Consider the following 23,415-nt stretch of genomic DNA (forward strand, 5'->3'; position numbering starts at 1 on the left):
CTTTGGTTGTTTTGTGATCTGGGCGAACTACGGCATGATGTGGTAAATAAAATGAAGCATATTTACCGTTGGAGTTAATTTCATTAGATGACGTTTCGTCCATATGACCTAGAGTGATGTACTCCTTTATAACAGCCTTATATTGTGATTGAAGGTTGGGATCTTTGGCTAGTGTTTTCTCCATGCTCGTGTACTGAGCTAGGGCTATGAATCGTGATGATCCAAGAAATATTTTGTCAGGAAACTCAGGTTTAAATGGTAATCGCACTATGTACCTACCATTTTCGTTACGTGTTGTTGTTTTGGTGTAAAAACTTTCACAAAACTCATCTTCTGCTGACTTTGAGCGAGCTACTGGAATTTCTTCCTGTTCCCAAAACTTTCTTAACAGAGTATTTAGCTCAGAAGTTTCATTCGGAGCAACAGTAGTTGTGAATGTCTGTATTGATTGCGCTTTTATGGGACCACTGAGTACCCAACCAAAGACAGTATTATAGGCCGAGGTTTGACCACAAACATTTTTCTTAATACCTTCAATATTTATAGAGTGTTCATAATCATTACCTAAAATTAGATCTATTTGCGAAGATTTGTTAAACGTTGGATCGGCTAGATCTAATTCATTTAAATCGGTTGAATAAGGTATTTCAAAAGTGTGCGCTGGAAGTCTTTTTGTTACTTTTGGTAGCACTATGGCTTTAATGGGAAGTCGTAAATCATACTTTTTGGCGTACAAAACAAATTCGCATTCTTTGTTTGCCGATTGCTTTTGTCCGCCAATACCGATTATTTCGAAATGAGATTTTTCATAGGGTAGCTGAAGACGATTACGAATTCGTTCTGTTAGAAAAGTTCGTTGAGAACCGGGATCAATTAGCGCTCTAATTGTAAAATGTTCACCTCTGTGCTCTATTTGCATTAATGCAGTTCGCAGCAATATATTTTCATTGCTTGTAGAGCAGTTGGCTTGAAATTGCCTTGAGGTGCTAGGAATTTCATCTTGGGGGTTTATTCTTGAAATTTGAGTATTTGTGGAAGAATCTTGATTTTGCTTGTTGTTACTATTTGCGGAGTCTTTATATTGTGAGTTTTCTGCTGATAGAGTGGAATTTTGTAATTTTTGCCTCAAATGCAATAGTGTATGATGAGGTTTTTTACATTGCAGGCAAGTGAGTTTACTTTTACAGTTAGATTTAAGATGAGAATATGCTAGACAATTATTGCAGAATTTATTTTTAAATACGTAATCTATTCTTTGCTGTACCGTGAAGGCTCGAAATTTTGGGCATATTCTCAAAGAGTGATTTTCTTTGCATAACTTGCACGACAAGTTTAAATTTTCTTGAGACGTGTATGTTTGTATATCGGATCTGGTTGTATCAGATAGAGTAAAACAATCTTTAGTTGTTTTTATGCTGTTGAGACGTTCCACAGCTTCATATCTGTCCACGAGGAATTGGGACATTTGGTTCCACTTTGGAAGCTCACGTGGAGAAGTTAGCGATTGTTCCCATAGCGAAAGTGTAACATTTGGGAGTTTGGTTGAAATCAAACGTATGAGAATAGGATCCCAGCTTTCTACGTTGACGCCAAGCGTTCTGAGAGTAGCTAGAGAATCATTTACGGATGATTGAATTCTCCTTATTGACTCACTATCCTCATTTTTTGCCGAGGGTATGTCAAATAGGATTTTTATTTGGCTGTCAACCAAAACTCTTTTGTTTTCATAGCGTGTTTTTAGTGCATTCCACGCTAGATCGAAATTATCATTTGAAAGGGGATATCTTTTCACTATTGCGCTAGCTTCACTTCTCGTTTTATTCCTGAGGTGATATAGTTTAGTGACTGGCGTTAATTTTGGATGGTTTATGTACACGGCCGTAAACATGTCACGAAATGATGGCCATTGTTCATAACTACCTTTGAAAATTTCGGTGTCACAAGGAGGAAGTTTAATACATGAGGTGTCAGGCATAAAATTTTGAGTGGAAGCTTGCTGGGGTATGGAAAATCTAGCTGATGTATTGAAGCCTTGCATATTCGAAGTGTCGACTCTAAAAGTCTTCACTAAGTCGGTTATTTGCGAATTGCAGTGATAGTATGCTTCAGTGCACGCATCAAAATTTGTTTTGGCAATTTCTTTGAACTCTGGGTCTATAGACTCTTCAGATGCTGTCATTACTTTTTGATATGAATAATCTAAATTGCCCCATCTCGATTCCAAGTCCTTTAACTTGACCTCGAGAACTGATTCAGTTTGATCTTCGACACGAATCGTATTAAACTTTTCGCAAAATTGTAACAAATGATCACATTTAAATACAAATTCTTCCTTTAGACTAGGGTTAGAATTAGAGGTATCTTTCGATGTCGTAGCCATTTTGACAAGTGTGTTTGGGCAAGTTTTAATTTTATTTTGTGAATTGGTGCTAAATGGGAAATAGCGATAGATTTTAAGTTCTAATTAAGTTATTACTTATAATTTTGAGGCTATTTGGGGAATAGCACTAGATTTTAATATCTAGTTTAATATTTTCTATATTTTATGTGGGATTACCAATAGATTTGAAATTGATTTAAATGTATTTTGTAGATTTGTGGCTATTTTAGTAATAGCACTAGATTTAAGTATCTATTTTATAATATTTTTAGATTTGGGGCTATTTGGGAAATAGCACTAGATTTTGTATCTAGTTAAATATATTTTTTAGGTTTGGGGCTATTTTGGAAATAGCAATAGATTTAAGTATCTATTTACAAATATTTCCTTTTTTTCTCGATTTGGGGCTATTTGATAAATAGCACTAGATTTTTTATCTAGTTAAAATTTTTTTTTTTTTTTGATTTGGGGCTATTGGAGAATAGCACTAGATTTTTTATCTAGTTAAATAAATTTTTCTTTGATTAGAAATAGCACTAGAATTAAATATCTAGTTTAAAAATATTCATTATTATCAGATTTGGGGCTATTTCGGAAATAGCACTAGATTTTTGTATCTAGTTAAATATATTTTTTCCCTTCTTTAGATTTGGGGCTATTTTAAAAAACAGCACTAGAATTAAGTATCTAGTTATTTACTATTTATTATCTAAAATTTATTAAACTGTTTTAATTCTTTAAGAGGATTTATTTTAATAAATCGAAAATTTTTAAAATGTCTTTGGTTCCTAATTTTCGTTCGCTTTATGAAAATTTATTTTAATAAATCGAAATTCTAAAACTGTTTTTATTTTCTAATGCTCATACGCTTTATGAAATTTATTTAAATTTTTTCTTTTTTATTTAAGTTTTCATACGCTTTTTGAAATTTATCTTTATCAGTACAAGTTCATTTGGTTAAGGGATATTACCTTGTTTAAATTTGTAGCGCACAAATCAATCATAAAGCTGAGATTACTGTTTTCTTTTGTTATTCTCTTTTCCCTTTTTTCGTATGATTATTGAAACCACTCAAACAAGAACATTGAGTAATTGGGATCAAATAATTCTGTTCTTAAGCAAAGCATCATTTAGAGATTTAGAGAGTTTATCAAATGTTTTCATACAGAGCTTTACTTTGAAGAGTTTTTATTTTTAAACTCAATAAAGATACCACAATTGACATTTCGTTTCTAAAGAAAATTGTAGATATAATAAATTATTAAACTATGAGTGGGATTATAAGCGGTTAGTGGGTAAAGAAATAAATTAATAAGTTTGGGTTAAGAAGAATTATTTAGTATTGTCTTTTTATAACATTCTTTGTTATTCATTTTAGATAATTTATATATTAACTTTATTAAAGAGCAAGTTTAGTGTTTTCGTTGTTAATTATTGCTTTCGATTTTAGTTACTCGTTTTATTTATCTGTTTTTTGTCTGTTGTGGCTGTATATGTATTTGATTAATTCCAAATATACATAACTTTTTAATTTTATCTTCCTTTTGGAAAATAAAAACCACGTACGAATTCATTAAACAGACTATTATGAAATTTTGCCCGTTTTATTTATATTGTTTGATGTGGCTGTACATGTATTTATTAATTTTAAATACACATAACTTTTTAATTTTATCTTCTTTTTTAGAAAATAAAAACCACTCACTAGTTCGCAATTTTTTTCTTTTAATATTAAATGTCACTACGGTAACCCTTTTTTCCTTTATCTTATCGTTTTGTTTCTCCTTTGTGTGCGCTCTTTTTATTTTTATTTTAGTTAATTTCTCATTGAATCGAGCTTTCTCTTACTGTTGTAACAAACTGGGGGAGGAGTTTTATTTTAAGAGAATGCAATATAAGATTGTTCACTTGTTTTGCATTTATTTATATAAATAAAAATATTATTTTGTGTATATCTTTTTACTTTATAAATTTTAAACAATGTTTTTATGTTTTCTTTATGATTATGCAATTAAATTTTCAGCATTAAGAGGAACAAATAAGAATTTATTATTAAAAAAAACTTACTTGAAGTTATATTGAGTGAGATTATTCACTTGTTTAGTGTAACTTAGTACAATTTTGGGGTTGAAAAATTATTTTTTCCTTGAGTAAATTTTTCCTTGTTCTCTTAACTTTGAAATTTTTTAAATTATTTTAGTTTTATAAGTTTTTAATGTTTATCAATAGCAATTTTCCTTTATATGTATGTTTTATATATACATATTTTTTCTTTTTTTGTTTAAATTTCAACTCAACAAGCACTTTTTTTAATTTTAATTTATTCAATTATTAAATTTAAGAGAACAAATGAGAAAATGAGTTTCCAAAACAAAAAAACTTACTTGTCGTGATCTTGAGTGATATCCTAAACATTGGTGGTTGAAAATTATTTCTTATTTGACTAACAATTTTTCATATTTTGTTCTCTTTTCTTTTTCTTTTCTTTCCTTTAATATTTTGTATGTATACTAATTTCTCTAGACAGAAACCAAATTATAACGGTCTTTTTTTCCTTAGGGTATCACTATTTAAAATTTTTTCTTCACTATATATAAATTTTTTTAATGCTCATATGAACTTTTTTCTTGCAGCAAATTACATACATACATATGAATATATTTTGAAAAATTTTTATGTATATTATGTAGTGTATCACTAAACCCAATATGTATGAATATTAACCTCACTTAAATTTTTGGATATGTATAATGTGTAGGGGATCAATAAACGATTTTTTTTTTTTAATTTTGATGTACCTATGCAAATATTTAACCGTGTACCAATTGTTCATATTAGCACTTTTCTTCTGATTGTTGTTTTAAATAAACTAGGTTTTAGTTTTTAATGCACGTATGTGATTTTTTTCCATTATTTTATAATTTAGCTTTCTTTTTACTTTTATCCAAATTAATTTTCACTTTTTAATTTTGCTTTTATTTTTTATATAACTTACACTTTTTATTTTATATTTTTCCTTAAAATTTCGCGTAATTTTTATATTCTTTTGTCTTTATTTCATATTTTTGTTTAAATTTTAGAGTAGTTTTCCCTTTTCTTTATAATTTTAATTTTTTCGTTTTTATGTTTTCCGTATTATTATATGTTAATAACGTTTTAGGTACTCACTTTGGTTTTGGTTTTTTAACTGATTTTGATGTGTGGTTTTGATTTATCGTTTACCTCATTATGCTGTGAAGAGAGTTTGATTGAGTCAAATTAACCAGGGTGACCAGTTCAATTTTTGAAGGACCATGAATTAATCTGATGGGGACAGATTACCTTAAATCTTCCAAGCCTTTGGGAATTGGGAGCTGAAGCTTTAAGGGAAGATTATAATTTTAATCACTCAAAGTTAGTGATTAAAATTATATAGGGTTTTGAAGAGAAATAAAAAGAGATTAATAGTTTTTTTTTTTTTTTTAAACGTTATAATGAGTATTTTATTTCAGTTTTTGTTACCTTTTCTTTTGTTTTATATGTAGATTAAGAACTTCAATTATGGTAAGTATAATTTAGTGTTACGGTAAGTATGTAATTTAGGGCTACGGTAAGTATATATTTTAAGTTACGGTAAGTATACAATATGTAATTGATTTAGATTTAAGGTAAGTGGTTTCCTTAATTGAAGTTGTTCAGCCTGTTGCTAAGGGAGAAGTGAACGAATTCAATTTTAATTTTAGCTAACAAGAACTATCTTCGGTTACAGATAGCCGAAGATATTTGGAAAAAATCCGTAAGTACTAAAAGTGTTACGTTTTATATTCATTTGTAACGCCCTCTATACTTCAATATTCTTAAAATTAATGTAATTTACATACTTATGAATTAGGGTGTACAATTCTTTTCATATTTTCTTAATTTAACAATTTTGTTAATATAAAATAATAAGTACAATTTTGTTTAAGCTTTTAATTCAAATTTAAAGTTCATTCTAATTCAGTTGATCATATTTTAAAGTTAATAATTTTATTTATCTATTGTTCAAATATGGGTTTGAACAATACCAAAGCAAATGGCAACTATAATGCAATAAAAAGATATATAAACGACTGTTATAACATGAAAACTATAAAAGTTATTTGCAACCATATCGGAGCCTTAAATTACCGCATTTTTGAACCTGTACCAATAAATATACCAATCTATCCAATTTTTGTAAAAATTCATTATGCCACAAATTATACACCAAAATAAAGTGCAACTGTAATGCTTTAAAATGATGCGTAAACTAATGCCCTAGCATGAAAACTGTCAAAGTTATTTGCAACCATATCGGAACCTCAAATTACCACGTTTTTAAACCTGGGAAAATAATTCTACCGATTTATCCAATTGGCCGTTTTCTAAAAATACATTATGCAATAAATTATATACCAAAACAAATGGCAATTTTAATGCTTTAAAATGGTACATAAACGAAAACTGTCCTAGCACGAAAACTGCCAAAGTTAATTGCAGCCATATCGGAACCTCAGATTACCGCATTTATTAAACATAGAACAATAATTCTACCGATCTATCAAATTCACCAATTAGTAAAAACACACATTATGCTACAAATTATATACCATATTAAAGTGCAATCATAATGCTTTAAAATGAAGCATAAATGACTGTCATAGCATGAAAACTGTCAATGTTATTTGCAACCATATCGGAACCTCAAATTACCGCCTTTTTAAAGCTGTGAAAATAATTCTACCGATCTATCCAATTGGCAATTTTCTAAAAATATATTATGCAATAAATTATATACCAAAACAAATGGCAACTATAATGCAATAAAAAGATATATAAACGACTGTTATAACATGAAAACTAAAAAAGTTATTTGCAACCATATCGGAGCCTTGAATTACCGCATTTTTAAACCTGTACCAATAAATATACCGATCTATCCAACTTTTGTAAAAATGCATTATGCCACAAATTATACACCAAAATAAAGTGCAACTGTAATGCTTTAAAATGATGCATAAACTATTGCCCTAGCATGAAAACTGTCAAAGTTATTTGCAACCATATCGGAACCTCAAATTACCGCGTTTTTAAACATAGAACAATAATTCTACCGATCCATCAAATTGACCATTTTTTAGACGAACACATTATGCCACAAATGATATACCAAATTAAAGTGCAATCATAATGCTCTAAACTGATGCATAAATGACTGTCATAGCATGAAAACTGTCAAAGTTATTCACAACCATATCGGAACCTCAAATTACCGCGTTTTTAAACCTGGGAAAATAATTCTACCGATCTATCCAATTGGCCATTTTCTTAAAATACATTATGCAATAAATTATATACCAAAACAAATGGCAATTTTAATGCTTTAAAATGGTGCATAAACGACTGTCCTAGCACGAAAACTGCCAAAGTTAATTGCAACCATATCGGAACCTCAGATTACTGCTTTTATTAAACATAGAACAATAATTCTACCGATCTATCAAATTGACCAATTTGTAAAAACACACATTATGCTACAAATTATATACCATATCAAAGTGCAATAATAATGCTTTAAAATGATGCATAAATGACTGTCATAGCATGAAAACTGTCAATGTTATTTGCAACCATATCGGAACCTCAAATTACCGCCTTTTTAAACCTGGGAAAATAATTCTACCGATCTATCCAATTGGCCATTTTCTAAAAATACATTATGCAATAAATTATATACCAAAACAAATGGCAATTTTAATGCTTTAAAATGGTGCATAAACGACTGTCACTGCCAAAGTTAATTGCAACCATATCGGAACCTCAGATTACTGCGTTTATTAAACATAGAACAATAATTCTACCGATCTATCAAATTGACCAATTTGTAAAAATACATATTATGCTACAAATGATATACCACATTAAAGTGCAATCATAATGCTTTAAAATGATGCATAAATGACTGTCATAGCGTGAAAACTGTCAATGTTATTTGCAGCCATATCGGAACCTCAAACTACCGCGTTTTTAAAGCTGTGAAAATAATTCTACCGATCTATCCAATTGGCCATTTTCCAAAAATATATTATGGAATAAATTATATACCAAAGCAAATGGCAACTATAATGCAATAAAAAGATATATAAACGACTGTTATAACATAAAAACTATAAAAGTTATTTGCAACCATATCGGAGCCTTAAATTACCGCATTTTTGAACCTGTACCAATAATATACCGATCTATCCAATTTTTGTAAAAATTCATTATGCCACAAATTATACACCAAAATAAAGTGCAACTGTAATGCTTTAAAATGATGCGTAAACTAATGCCCTAGCATGAAAACTGTCAAAGTTATTTGCAACCATATCGGAACCTCAAATTACCGCGCTTTTAAACATAGAACAATAATTCTACCGATCCATCAAATTGACCATTTTTTAGACGAACACATTATGCCACAAATGATATACCAAATTAAAGTGCAATCATAATGCTCTAAACTGATGCATAAATGACTGTCATAGCATGAAAACTGTCAAAGTAATTCACAACCATATCGGAACCTCAAATAACCGCCTTTTTAAACCTGGGAAAATAATTCTATCGATCTATCCAATTGGCCATCTTCTAAAAATACATTATGCAATAAATTATATACCAAAACAAATGGCAACTAAAATGCAATAAAAAGATGTATAAACGACTGTTATAACATGAAAACTATAAAAGTTATTTGCAACCATATCGGGGCCTTAAATTACCGCATTTTTAAACCTGTACCAATAAATATACCGATCTATCCAATTTTTGTAAAAATTCATTATACCACAAATTATACACAAAAACAAGTGCAACTGTAATGCTTTAAAATGATGCATAAATGACTGTCATAGCATGAAAACTGTCAAAGTTATTCACAACCATATCGAAACCTCAAATTACCGCGTTTTTAAACCTGGGAAAATAATTCTACCAATTTATCCAATTGGCCGTTTTCTAAAAATACATTACGACTGTCCTAGCACGAAAACTGCCAAAGTTAATTGCAGCCATATCGGAACCTCAGATTACCGCGTTTATTAAACATAGAACAATAATTCTACCGATCTATCAAATTCACCAATTAGTAAAAACACACATTATGCTACAAATATATACCGTATTAAAGTGGAATCATAATGCTTTAAAATGAAGCATAATGACTGTCATAGCATGAAAACTGTCAATGTTATTTGCAACCATATCGGAACCTCAAATTACCGCCTTTTTAAAGCTGTGAAAATAATTCTACCGATCTATCCAATTGGCAATTTTCTAAAAATATATTATGCAATAAATTATATACCAAAACAAATTGCAACTATAATGCAATAAAAAGATATATAAACGACTGTTATAACATGAAAACTATAAAAGTTATTTGCAACCATATCGGAACCTCAAATTACCACGTTTTTAAACCTGGGAACATAATTCTACCGATTTATCCAATTGGCCGTTTTCTAAAAATACGTTATGCAATAAATTATATACCAAAACAAATGGCAATTTTAATGCTTTAAAATGGTGCATAAACGACTGTCCTAGCACGAAAACTGCCAAAATAATTGCAGCCATATCGGAACCTCAAATTACCGCGTTTATTAAACATAGAACAATAATTCTACCGATCTATCAAATTCACCAATTAGTAAAAACACAGATTATGCTAAAAATTACAAATTACCATATTAAAGTGCAATCATAATGCTTTAAAATGTAGCATAAATGACTGTCATAGCATGAAAACTGTCAATGTTATTTGCAGCCATATCGGAACCTCAAACTACCGCGTTTTTAAAGCTGTGAAAATAATTCTAACGATCTATCCAATTGGCCATTTTCCAAAATATATTATGGAATAAATTATATACCAAAGCAAATGGCAACTATAATGCAATAAAAAAGAAAGAATATAATGGGAAAATAATTCTACCGATCTATCCAATTGGCCATTTTCTAAAAATACATTATGCAATAAATTATATACCAAAACAAATGGCAATTTTAATGCTTTAAAATGGTGCATAAACGACTGTCCTAGCACGAAAACTACCAAAGTTAATTGCAACCATATCGGAACCTCAGATTACTGCGTTTATTAAACATAGAACAATAATTCTACCGATCTATCAAATTGACCAATTTGTGAAAATACACATTATGCTACAAATGATATACCATATTAAAGTGCAATCATAATGCTTTAAAATGATGCATAAATGACTGTCATAGCGTGAAAACTGTCAATGTTATTTGCAGCCATATCGGAACCTCAAACTACCGCGTTTTTAAAGCTGTGAAAATAATTCTACCGATCTATCCAATTGGCCATTTTCCAAAAATATATTATGGAATAAATTATATACCAAAGCAAATGGCAACTATAATGCAATAAAAAGATATATGAACGACTGTTATAACATGAAAACTATAAAAGATATTTGCAGCCATATCGGAGCCTTAAATTACCGCATTTTTGAACCTGTACCAATAAATATACCGATCTATCCAATTTTTGTAAAAATTCATTATGCCACAAATTGTACACCAAAATAAAGTGCAACTTTAATGCTTTAAAATAATGCGTAAACTAATGCCCTAGCATGAAAACTGTCAAAGTTATTTGCAACCATATCGCAACCTCAAATTACCGCGTTTTTAAACATAGAAAAATAATTCTACCGATCAATCAAATTGACCATTTTTTAGACGAACACATTATGCCACAAATGATATACCAAATTAAAGTGCAATCATAATGCTCTAAACTGATGCATAAATGACTGTCATAGCATGAAAACTGTCAAAGTAATTCACAACCATATCGGAACCTCAAATTACCGCCTTTTTAAACCTGGGAAAATAATTCTATCGATCTATCCAATTGGCCATCTTCTAAAAATACATTATGCAATAAATTATATACCAAAACAAATGGCAACTAAAATGCAATAAAAAGATGTATAAACGACTGTTATAACATGAAAACTATAAAAGTTATTTGCAACCATATCGGGGCATTAAATTACCGCATTTTTAAACCTGTACCAATAAATATACCGATCTATCCAATTTTTGTAAAAATTCATTATGCCACAAATTATACACAAAAACAAAGTGCAACTGTAATGCTTTAAAATGATGCATAAATGACTGTCATAGCATGAAAACTGTCAAAGTTATTCACAACCATATCGGAACCTCAAATTACCGCCTTTTTAAACCTGGGAATTTAATTCTACCGATCTATCCAATTGGCCATTTTCTTAAAATACATTATGCAATAAATTATATACCAAAACAAATGGCAATTTTAATGCTTTAAAATGGTGCATAAACGACTGTCCTAGCACGAAAACTGCCAAAGTTAATTGCAACCATATCGGAACCTCAGATTACTGCTTTTATTAAACATAGAACAATAATTCTACCGATCTATCAAATTGACCATATTAAGGTGCAATCATAATGCTTTAAAATGATGCATAAATGACTGTCATAGCACGAAAACTGTCAATGTTATTTGCAACCATATCGGAACCTTAAATTACGGCCTTTTTAAAGCTGTGAAAATAATTCTACCGATCTATCCAATTGGCAATTTTCTAAAAATATATTATGCAATAAATTATATACCAAAACAAATGGCAACTATAATGCAATAAAAAGATATATAAACGACTGTTATAACATGAAAACTATAAAAGTTATTTGCAACCATATCGGAGCCTTGAATTACCGCATTTTTAAACCTGTACCAATAAATATACCGATCTATCCAACTTTTGTAAAAATTCATTATGCCACAAATTATACACCAAAATAAAGTGCAACTGTAATGCTTTAAAATGATGCATAAACTATTGCCCTAGCATGAAAACTGTCAAAGTTATTTGCAACCATATCGGAACCTCAAATTACCGCGTTTTTAAACATAGAACAATAATTCTACCGATCCTTCAAATTGACAATTTTTTAGACGAACACATTGTGCCACAAATGATATACCAAATTAAAGTGCAATCATAATTCTTTAAAATGATGCATAAATGACTGTCATAGCATGAAAATTGTCAAAGTTATTCACAACCATATCGGAACCACAAATTACCGCCTTTTTAAACCTGGGAAAATAATTCTACCGATCTATCCAATTGGCCATTTTCTAAAAATACATTATGCAATAAATTATATACCAAAACAAATGGCAATTTTAATGCTTTAAAATGGTGCATAAACGACTGTCCTAGCACGAAAACTGCCAAAGTTAATTGCAACCATATCGGAACCTCAGATTACTGCGTTTATTAAACATAGAACAATAATTCTACCGATCTATCAAATTGACCAATTTGTAAAAATACACATTATGCTACAAATGATATACCATATTAAAGTGCAATCATAATACTTTAAAATGATGCATAAATGACTGTCATAGCGTGAAAACTGTCAAAGTTATTTGCAGCCATATCAGAACCTCAAACTACCGCGTTTTTAAAGCTGTGAAAATAATTCTACCGATCTATCCAATTGGCCATTTTCCAAAAATATATTATAGAATAAATTATATACCAAAGCAAATGGCAACTATAATGCAATAAAAAGATATATGAACGACTGTTATAACATGAAAACTATGAAAGTTATTTTCAACCATATCGGAGCCTTAATTACCGCGTTTTTAAACATAGAACAATAATTCTACCGATCCTTCAAATTGACCATTTTTTAGACGAACACATTGTGCCACAAATGATATACCAAATTAAAGTGCAATCATAATGCTTTAAAATGATGCATAAATGACTGTCATAGCATGAAAACTGTCAAAGTTATTCACAACCATATCGCAACCTCAAATTACCGCCTTTTTAAACCTGGGAAAATAATTCTATCGATCTATCCAATTGGCCATCTTCTAAAAATACATTATGCAATAAATTATATACCAAAACAATGGCAACTAAAATGCAATAAAAAGATGTATAAACGACTGTTATAACATGAAAACTATAAAAGTTATTTGCAACCATATCGGGGCCTTAAATTACCGCATTTTTAAACCTGTACCAATAAATATACCGATCTATCCAATTTTTGTAAAAATTCATTATGCCACAAATTATACACAAAAACAAAGTGCAACTGTAATGCTTTAAAATGATGCATAAATGACTGTCATAGCATGAAAACTGTCAAAGTTATTCACAACTATATCGGAACCTCAAATTACCGCGTTTTTAAACCTGGGAACATAATTCTACCGATTTATCCAATTGGCCGTTTTCTAAAAATACATTATGCAATAAATTATATACCAAAACAAATGGCAATTTTAATGCTTTAAAATGGTGCATAAACGACTGTCCTAGCACGAAAACTGCCAAAATAATTGCAGCCATATCGGAACCTCAGATTACCGCGTTTATTAAACATAGAGCAATAATTCTACCGATCTATCAAATTCACCAATTAGTAAAAACACAGATTATGCTACAAATTATATACCATGTTAAAGTGCAGTCACAATGCTTTAAAATGAAGCATAAATGACTGTCATAGCATGAAAACTGTCAATGTTATTTGCAGCCATATCGGAACCTCAAACTACCGCGTTTTAAAGCTGTGAAAATAATTCTACCGATCTATCCAATTGGCCATTTTCAAAAAATATATTATGGAACAAATTATATACCAAAGCAAATGGCAACTATAATGCAATAAAAAAGAAAGAATATAATGGGAAAATAATTCTACCGATCTATCCAATTGGCAATTTTCTAAAAATATATTATGCAATAAATTATGTACCAAAACAAATGGCAACTAAAATGCAATAAAAAGATATATAAACGACTGTTATAACGTGAAAACTATAAAAGTTATTTGCAACCATGTCGGAGCCTTAAATTACCGCATTTTTGAACCTGTACCAATAAATATACCGATCTATCCAATTTTTGTAAAAATTCATTATGCCACAATTTATACACCAAAATAAAGTGCAACTTTAATGCTTTAAAATGATGCGTAAACTAGTGCCCTAGCATGAAAACTGTCAAAGTTATTTGCAACCATATCGGAACCTCAAATTACCGCGTTCTTAAACATAGAACAATAATTCTACCGATCAATCAAATTGACCATTTTTTAGACGAACACATTATGCCACAAATGATATACCAAATTAAAGTGCAATCATAATGCTCTAAACTGATGCATAAATGACTGTCATAGCATGAAAACTGTCAAAGTAATTCACAACCATATCGGAACCTCAAATTACCGCCTTTTTAAACCTGGGAAAATAATTCTATCGATCTATCCAATTGGCCATCTTCTAAAAATACATTATGCAAAAAATTATATACCAAAACAAATGGAAACTAAAATGCAATAAAAAGATGTATAAACGACTGTTATAACATGAAAACTATAAAAGTTATTTGCAACCATTAACCTTAAATTACCGCATTTTTAAACCTGTACCAATAAATATACCGATCTATCCAATTTTTGTAAAAATTCATTATGCCACAAATTATACACAAAAACAAAGTGCAACTGTAATGCTTTAAAATGATGCATAAATGACTGTCATAGCATGAAAACTGTCAAAGTTATTCACAACCATATCGGAACCTCAAATTACCGCCTTTTTAAACCTGGGAAAATAATTCTACCGATCTATCCAATTGGCCATTTTCTTAAAATACATTATGCAATAAATTATATACCAAAACAAATGGCAATTTTAATGCTTTAAAATGATGCATAAATGACTGTCATAGCGTGAAAACTGTCAATGTTATTTGCAGCCATATCGGAACCTCAAACTACCGCGTTTTTAAAGCTGTGAAAATAATTCTACCGATCTATACAATTGGCCATTTTCCAAAAATATATTATGGAATAAATTATATACCAAAACAAATGGCAATTTTAATGCTTTAAAATGGTGCATAAACGACTGTCCTAGCACGAAAACTGTCAATGTTATTTGCAGCCATATCGGAACCTCAAATTACCGCGTTTTTAAAGCTGTGAAAATAATTCTACCGATCCAATTGGCCATTTTCCAAAAATATATTATGGAATAAATTATATACCAAAGCAAATGGCAACTATAATGCAATAAAAAGATATATAACGACTGTTATAACATGAAAACTATAAAAGTTATTTGCAACCACATCGGAGCCTTAAATTACCGCATTTTTGAACCTGTACCAATAAATATACCGATCTATCCAATTTTTGTAAAAACTCATTATGCCACAAATTATACACCAAATAAAGTGCAACTGTAATGCTTTAAAATGATGCGTAAACTAATGCCCTAGCATGAAAACTGTCAAAGTTATTTGCAACCATATCGGAACCACAAATTACCGCGTTTTTAAACATAGAACAATAATTCTACCGATCCATCAAATTGACCATTTTTTAGACGAACACATTATGCCACAAATGATATACCAAATTAAAGTGCAATCATAATGCTCTGCTACAAATGATATACCAAATTAAAGTGCAATCATACTGCTCTAAACTGATGCATAAATGACTGTCATAGCATGAAAATTGTCAAAGTAACTCACAACCATATCGGAACCTCAAATTACCGCCTTTTTAAACCTGGGAAAATAATTCTATCGATCTATCCAATTGGCAATCTTCTAAAAATACATTATGCAATAAATTATATACCAAAACAAATGGCAACTAAAATGCAATAAAAGATGTATAAAAGACCGTTATAACATGAAAACTATAAAAGTTATTTGCAACCATATCGGGGCCTTAAATTACTGCATTTTTAAACCTGTACCAATAAATATACCGATCTATCCAATTTTTGTAAAAATTCATTATGCCACAAATTATACACAAAAACAAAGTGCAACTGTAATGCTTTAAAATGTCATAGCATGAAAACTGTCAAAGTTATTCACAACCATATCGGAACCTCAAATTACCGCGTTTTTAAACCTGGGAAAATAATTCTACCGATTTATCCAATTGGCCGTTTTCTAAAAATACATTATGCAATAAATTATATACCAAAACAAATGGCAATTTTAATGCTTTAAAATGGTGCATAAACGACTGTCCTAGCACGAAAACTGCCAAAGTTAATTGCAGCCATATCGGAACCTCAGATTTCCGCGTTTATTAAACATAGAACAATAATTCTACCGATCTATCAAATTCACCAATTAGTAAAAACACACATTATGCTACAAATTATATACCATATTAAAGTGCAATCATAATGTTTTAAAATGAAGCATAAATGACTGTCATAGCATGAAAACTGTCAATGTTATTTGCAACCATATCGGAACCTCAAACTACCGCCTTTTTAAAGCTGTGAAAATAATTCTACCGATCTATCCAATTGGCAATTTTCTAAAAATATATTATGCAATAAATTATATACCAAAGCAAATGGCAACTATAATGCAATAAAAAGATATATAAACGACTGTTATAACATGAAAACTATAAAAGTTATTTGCAATCATATCGGAGCCTTAAATTACCGCATTTTTGAACCTGTACCAATAAATATACCGATCTATCCAATTTTTTTAAAAATTCATTATGCCACAAATTATACACCAAAATAAAGTGCAACTGTAATGCTTTAAAATGATGCGTAAACTGGTGCCCTAGCATGAAAACTGTCAAAGTTATTTGCAACCATATCGGAACCTCAAATTACCGCATTTTTAAACATAGAACAATAATTCTACCGATCCATCAAATTGACCATTTTTTAGACGAACACATTATGCCACAAATGATATACCAAATTAAAGTGCAATCATAATGCTCTAAACTGATGCATAAATGACTGTCATAGCATGAAAACTGTCAAAGTTATTCACAACCATATCGGAACCTCAAATTACCGCCTTTTTAAACCTGGGAAAATAATTCTATCGATCTATCCAATTGGCCAACTTCTAAAAATACATTATGCAATAAATTATATACCAAAACAAATGGCAACTAAAATGCAATAAAAAGATGTATAAACGACTGTTATAACATGAAAACTATAAAAGTTATTTGCAACCATATCGGGGCCTTAAATTACCCCATTTTTAAACCTGTACCATTAAATATACCGATCTATCCAATTTTTGTAAAATTCATTATGCCACAAATTATACACAAAAACAAAGTGCAACTGTAATGCTTTAAAATGATGCATAAATGACTGTCATAGCATGAAAACTGTCAATGTTATTCACAACCATATCGGAACCTCAAATTACCGCGTTTTTAAACCTGGGAAAATAATTCTACCGATTTATCCAATTGGCCGTTTTCTAAAAATACATTATGCAATAAATTATATACCAAACAAATGGCAATTTTAATGCTTTAAAATGGTGCATAAACGACTGTCCTAGCACGAAAACTGCCAAAGTTAATTGCAGCCATATCGGAACCTCAGATTACCGCGTTTATTAAACATAGAACAATAATTCTACCGATCTATCAAATTCACCAATTAGTAAAAACACACATTATGCTACAAATTATATACCATATTAAAGTGCAATAATAATGCTTTAAAATGAAGCATAAATGACTGTCATAGCATGAAAACTGTCAATGTTATTTGCAACCATATCGGAACCTCAAATTACCGCCTTTTTAAAGCTGTGAAAATAATTCTACCGATCTATCCAATTGGCAATTTTCTAAAGATATATTATGCAATAAATTATATACCAAAACAAATGGCAACTATAATGCAATAAAATGATATATAAACGACTGTTATAACATGAAAACTATAAAAGTTATTTGCAACCATATCGGAGCCTTGAATTACCGCATTTTTAAACCTGTACCAATAAATATACCGATCTATCCAACCTTTGTAAAAATTCATTATGCCACAAATTATACACCAAAATAAAGTGCAACTGTAATGCTTTAAAATGCAAATTGACCATTTTTTATACGAACACATTATGCCACAAATGATATACCAAATTAAAGTGCAATCATAATGCTCTAAACTGATGCATAAATGACTGTCATAGCATGAAAACTGTCAAAGCTATTCACAACCATATCGGAACCTCAAATTACCGCCTTTTTAAACCTGGGAAAATAATTCTACCGATCTATCCAATTGGCCATTTTCTTAAAATACATTATGCAATAAATTATATACCAAAACAAATGGCAATTTTAATGCTTTAAAATGGTGCATAAACGACTGTCCTAGCACGAAAACTGCCAAAGTTAATTGCAACCATATCGGAACCTCAGATTACTGCTTTTATTAAACATAGAACAAGATTTCTACCGATCTATCAAATTGACCAATTTGTAAAAACACACATTATGCTACAAATTATATACCATATTAAAGTGCAATCATAATGCTTTAAAATGATGCATAAATGACTGTCATAGCGTGAAAACTGTCAATGTTATTTGCAACCATATCGGAACCTCAAATTACCGCCTTTTTAAAGCTGTGAAAATAATTCTACCGATCTATCCAATTGGCAATTTTCTAAAAATATATATGCAATAAATTATATACCAAAACAAATGGCAACTATAATGCAATAAAAAGATATATAAACGACTGTTATAACATGAAAACTATAAAAGTTATTTGCAACCATATCGGAGCCTTGAATTACCGCATTTTTAAACCTGTACCAATAAATATACCGATCTATCCAACTTTTGTAAAAATTCATTATGCCACAAATTATAACCAAAATAAAGTGCAACTGTAATGCTTTAAAATGATGCATAAACTATTGCCCTAGCATGAAAACTGTCAAAGTTATTTGCAACCATATCGGAACCTCAAATTACCGCGTTTTTAAACATAGAACAATAATTCTACCGATCCTTCAAATTGACCATTTTTTAGACGAACACATTGTGCCACAAATGATATACCAAATTAAAGTGCAATCATAATGCTTTAAAATGATGCATAAATGACTGTCATAGCATGAAAACTGTCAAAGTTATTCACAACCATATCGGAACCTCAAATTACCGCCTTTTTAAACCTGGGAAAATAATTCTACCGATCTATCCAATTGGCCATTTTCTAAAAATACATTATGCAATAAATTATATACCAAAACAAATGGCAATTTTAATGCTTTAAAATGGTGCATAAACGACTGTCCTAGCACGAAAACTGCCAAAGTTAATTGCAACCATATCGGAACCTCAGATTACTGCTTTTATTAAACATAGAACAATAATTCTACCGATCTATCAAATTGACCAATTTGTAAAAATACACATTATGCTACAAATGATATACCATATTAAAGTGCAATCATAATGCTTTAAAATGATGCATAAATGACTGTCATAGCGTGAAAACTGTCAATGTTATTTGCAGCCATATCGGAACCTCAAACTACCGCGTTTTTTAAAGCTGTGAAAATAATTCTACCGATCTATCCAATTGGCCATTTTCCAAAAATATATTATGGAATAAAGTTATATACCAAAGCAAATGGCAACTATAATGCAATAAAAAGATATATAAACGACTGTTATAACATGAAAACTATAAAAGTTATTTGCAACCATATCGGAGCCTTAAATTACCGCATTTTTGAACCTGTACCAATAAATATACCGATCTATCCAATTTTTGTAAAAATTCATTATGCCACAAATTATACACCAAAATAAAGTGCAACTGTAATGCTTTAAAATGATGCGTAAACTAATGCCCTAGCATGAAAACTGTCAAAGTTATTTGCAACCATATCGGAACCTCAAATTACCGCGTTTTTAAACATAGAACAATAATTCTACCGATCCATCAAATTGACCATTTTTTAGACGAACACATTATGCCACAAATGATATACCAAATTAAAGTGCAATCATAATGCTCTAAACTGATGCATAAATGACTGTCATAGCATGAAAACTGTCAAAGTAATTCACAACCATATCGGAACCTCAAATTACCGCCTTTTTAAACCTGGGAAAATAATTCTATCGATCTATCCAATTGGCCATCTTCTAAAAATACATTATGCAATAAATTATATACCAAAACAAATGGCAACTAAAATGCAATAAGAAGATGTATAAACGACTGTTATAACATGAAAACTATAAAAGTTATTTGCAACCATATCGGGGCCTTAAATTACCTGCATTTTTAAACCTGTACCAATAAATATACCGATCTATTCAATTTTTGTAAAAATTCATTATGCCACAAATTATACACAAAAACAAAGTGCAACTGTAATGCTTTAAAATGATGCATAAATGACTGTCATAGCATGAAAACTGTCAAAGTTATTCACAACCATATCGGAACCTCAAATTACCGCGTTTTTAAACCTGGGAAAATAATTCTACCGATTTATCCAATTGGCCGTTTTCTAAAAATATATTATGCAATAAATTATATACCAAAGCAAATGGCAATTTTAATGCTTTAAAATGGTGCATAAACGACTGTCCTAGCACGAAAACTGCCAAAGTTAATTGCAGCCATATCGGAACCTCAGATTACCGCGTTTATTAAACATAGAACAATAATTCTACCGATCTATCAAATTCACCAATTAGTAAAAACACACATTATGCTACAAATTATATACCATATTAAAGTGCAATCATAATGCTTTAAAATGAAGCATAAGTGACTGTCATAGCATGAAAACTGTCAATGTTATTTGCAACCATATCGGAACCTCAAATTACCGCCTTTTTAAAGCTGTGAAAATAATTCTACCGATCTATCCAATTGGCAATTTTCTAAAAATATATTATGCAATAAATTATATACCAAAACAAATGGCAACTATAATGCAATAAAAAGATATATAAACGACTGTTATAACATGAAAACTATAAAAGTTATTTGCAACCATATCGGAGCCTTGAATTACCGCATTTTTAAACCTGTACCAATAAATATACCGATCTATCCAACTTTTGTAAAAATTCATTATGCCACAAATTATACACCAAAATAAAGTGCAACTGTAATGCTTTAAAATGATGCATAAACTATTGCCCTAGCATGAAAACTGTCAAAGTTATTTGCAACCATATCGGAACCTCAAATTACCGCGTTTTTAAACATAGAACAATAATTTCTACCGATCCTTCAAATTGACCATTTTTTAGACGAACACATTGTGCCACAAATGATATACCAAATTAAAGTGCAATCATAATGCTTTAAAATGATGCATAAATGACTGTCATAGCATGAAAACTGTCAAAGTAATTCACAACTATATCGGAACCTCAAATTACCGCCTTTTTAAACTTGGGAAAATAATTCTACCGATCTATCCAATTGGCCATTTTCTAAAAATACATTATGCAATAAATTATATACTAAAACAAATGGCAACTAAAATGCAATAAAAAGATGTATAAACGACTGTTATAACATGAAAACTATAAAAAATATTTGCAACCATATCGGGGCCTTAAATTACCGCACTTTTAAACCTGTACCAATAAATATACCGATCTATCCAATTTTTGTAAAAATTCATTATGCCACAAATTATACACAAAAACAAAGTGCAACTGTAATGCTTTAAAATGATGCATAAATGACTGTCATAGCATGAAAACTGTCAAAGTTATTCACAACCATATCGGAACCTTCAAATTACCGCGTTTTTAAACCTGGGAAAATAATTCTACCGATTTATCCAATTGGCCGTTTTCTAAAAATACATTATGCAATAAATTATATACCAAAACAAATGGCAATTTTAATGCTTTAAAATGGTGCATAAACGACTGTCCTAGCACGAAAACTGCCAAAGTTAATTGCAACCATATCGGAACCTCAGATTACTGCGTTTATTAAACATAGAACAATAATTCTACCGATCTATCAAATTGACCAATTTGTAAACATACACATTATGCTACAAATGATATACCATATTAAAGTGCAATTATAATGCTTTAAAATGATGCATAAATGACTGTCATAGCGTGAAAACTGTCAATGTTATTTGCAGCCATATCGGAACCTCAAACTACCGCGTTTTTAAAGTTGTGAAAATAATTCTACCGATCTATCCAATTGGCCATTTTCCAAAAATATATTATGGAATAAATTATATACCAAAGCAAATGGCAACTATAATGCAATAAAAAGATATATAAACGACTGTTATAACATGAAAACTATAAAAGTTATTTGCAACCATATCGGAGCCTTAAATTACCGCATTTTTGAACCTGTACCAATAAATATACCGATCTATCCAATTTTTGTAAAAATTCATTATGCCACAAATTATACACCAAAATAAAGTGCAACTGTAATGCTTTAAAATGATGCGTAAACTAATACCCTGGCATGAAAACTGTCAAAGTTATTTGCAACCATATCGGAACCTCAAATTACCGCGTTTTTAAACATAGAACAATAATTCTACCGATCCATCAAATTGACCATTTTTTAGACGAACACATTATGCCACAAATGATATACCAAATGAAAGTGCAATCATAATGCTCTAAACTGATGCATAAACTATTGCCCTAGCATGAAAACTGTCAAAGTAATTCACAACCATATCGGAACCTCAAATTACCGCCTTTTTAAACCTGGGAAAATAATTCTATCGATCTATCCAATTGGCCATCTTCTAAAAATACATTATGCAATAAATTATATACCAAAACAAATGGCAACTAAAATGCAATAAAAAGATGTATAAACGACTGTTATAACATGAAAACTATAAAAGTTATTTGCAACCATATCGGGGCCTTAAATTACCGCATTTTTAAACCTGTACCAATAAATATACCGATCTATCCAATTTTTGTAAAAATTCATTATGCCACAAATTATACACCAAAATAAAGTGCAACTTAATGCTTTAAAATGATGCATAAACTATTGCCGTAGCATGAAAACTGTCAAAGTTATTCACAACCATATCGGAACCTCAAATTAC

General features: G+C 30.1%; 1 protein-coding gene across 1 annotated transcript; it reads right to left on the reverse strand.

Moving 5' to 3' along the window:
* Positions 1 to 66: 66 nt before the first annotated feature.
* LOC119613615 lies at positions 67 to 2,380 on the reverse strand (the record flags this gene model as incomplete). Its single annotated transcript, XM_037969644.1, has 2 exons — positions 280 to 2,380; positions 67 to 204 (listed from the first exon to the last, which is right to left on the reverse strand). Coding segments are annotated over exons 1-2 (2,239 nt in total), but the record flags the coding sequence as incomplete, so codon positions are not given.
* Positions 2,381 to 23,415: the final 21,035 nt, after the last annotated feature.

Source organism: Lucilia sericata, unplaced genomic scaffold (assembly GCF_015586225.1).
Source record: "Lucilia sericata isolate MDLA Ls3-8-SP2 unplaced genomic scaffold, ASM1558622v1 Contig002214F_arrow, whole genome shotgun sequence".
NCBI classification, from domain to species: domain Eukaryota; kingdom Metazoa; phylum Arthropoda; class Insecta; order Diptera; family Calliphoridae; genus Lucilia; species Lucilia sericata.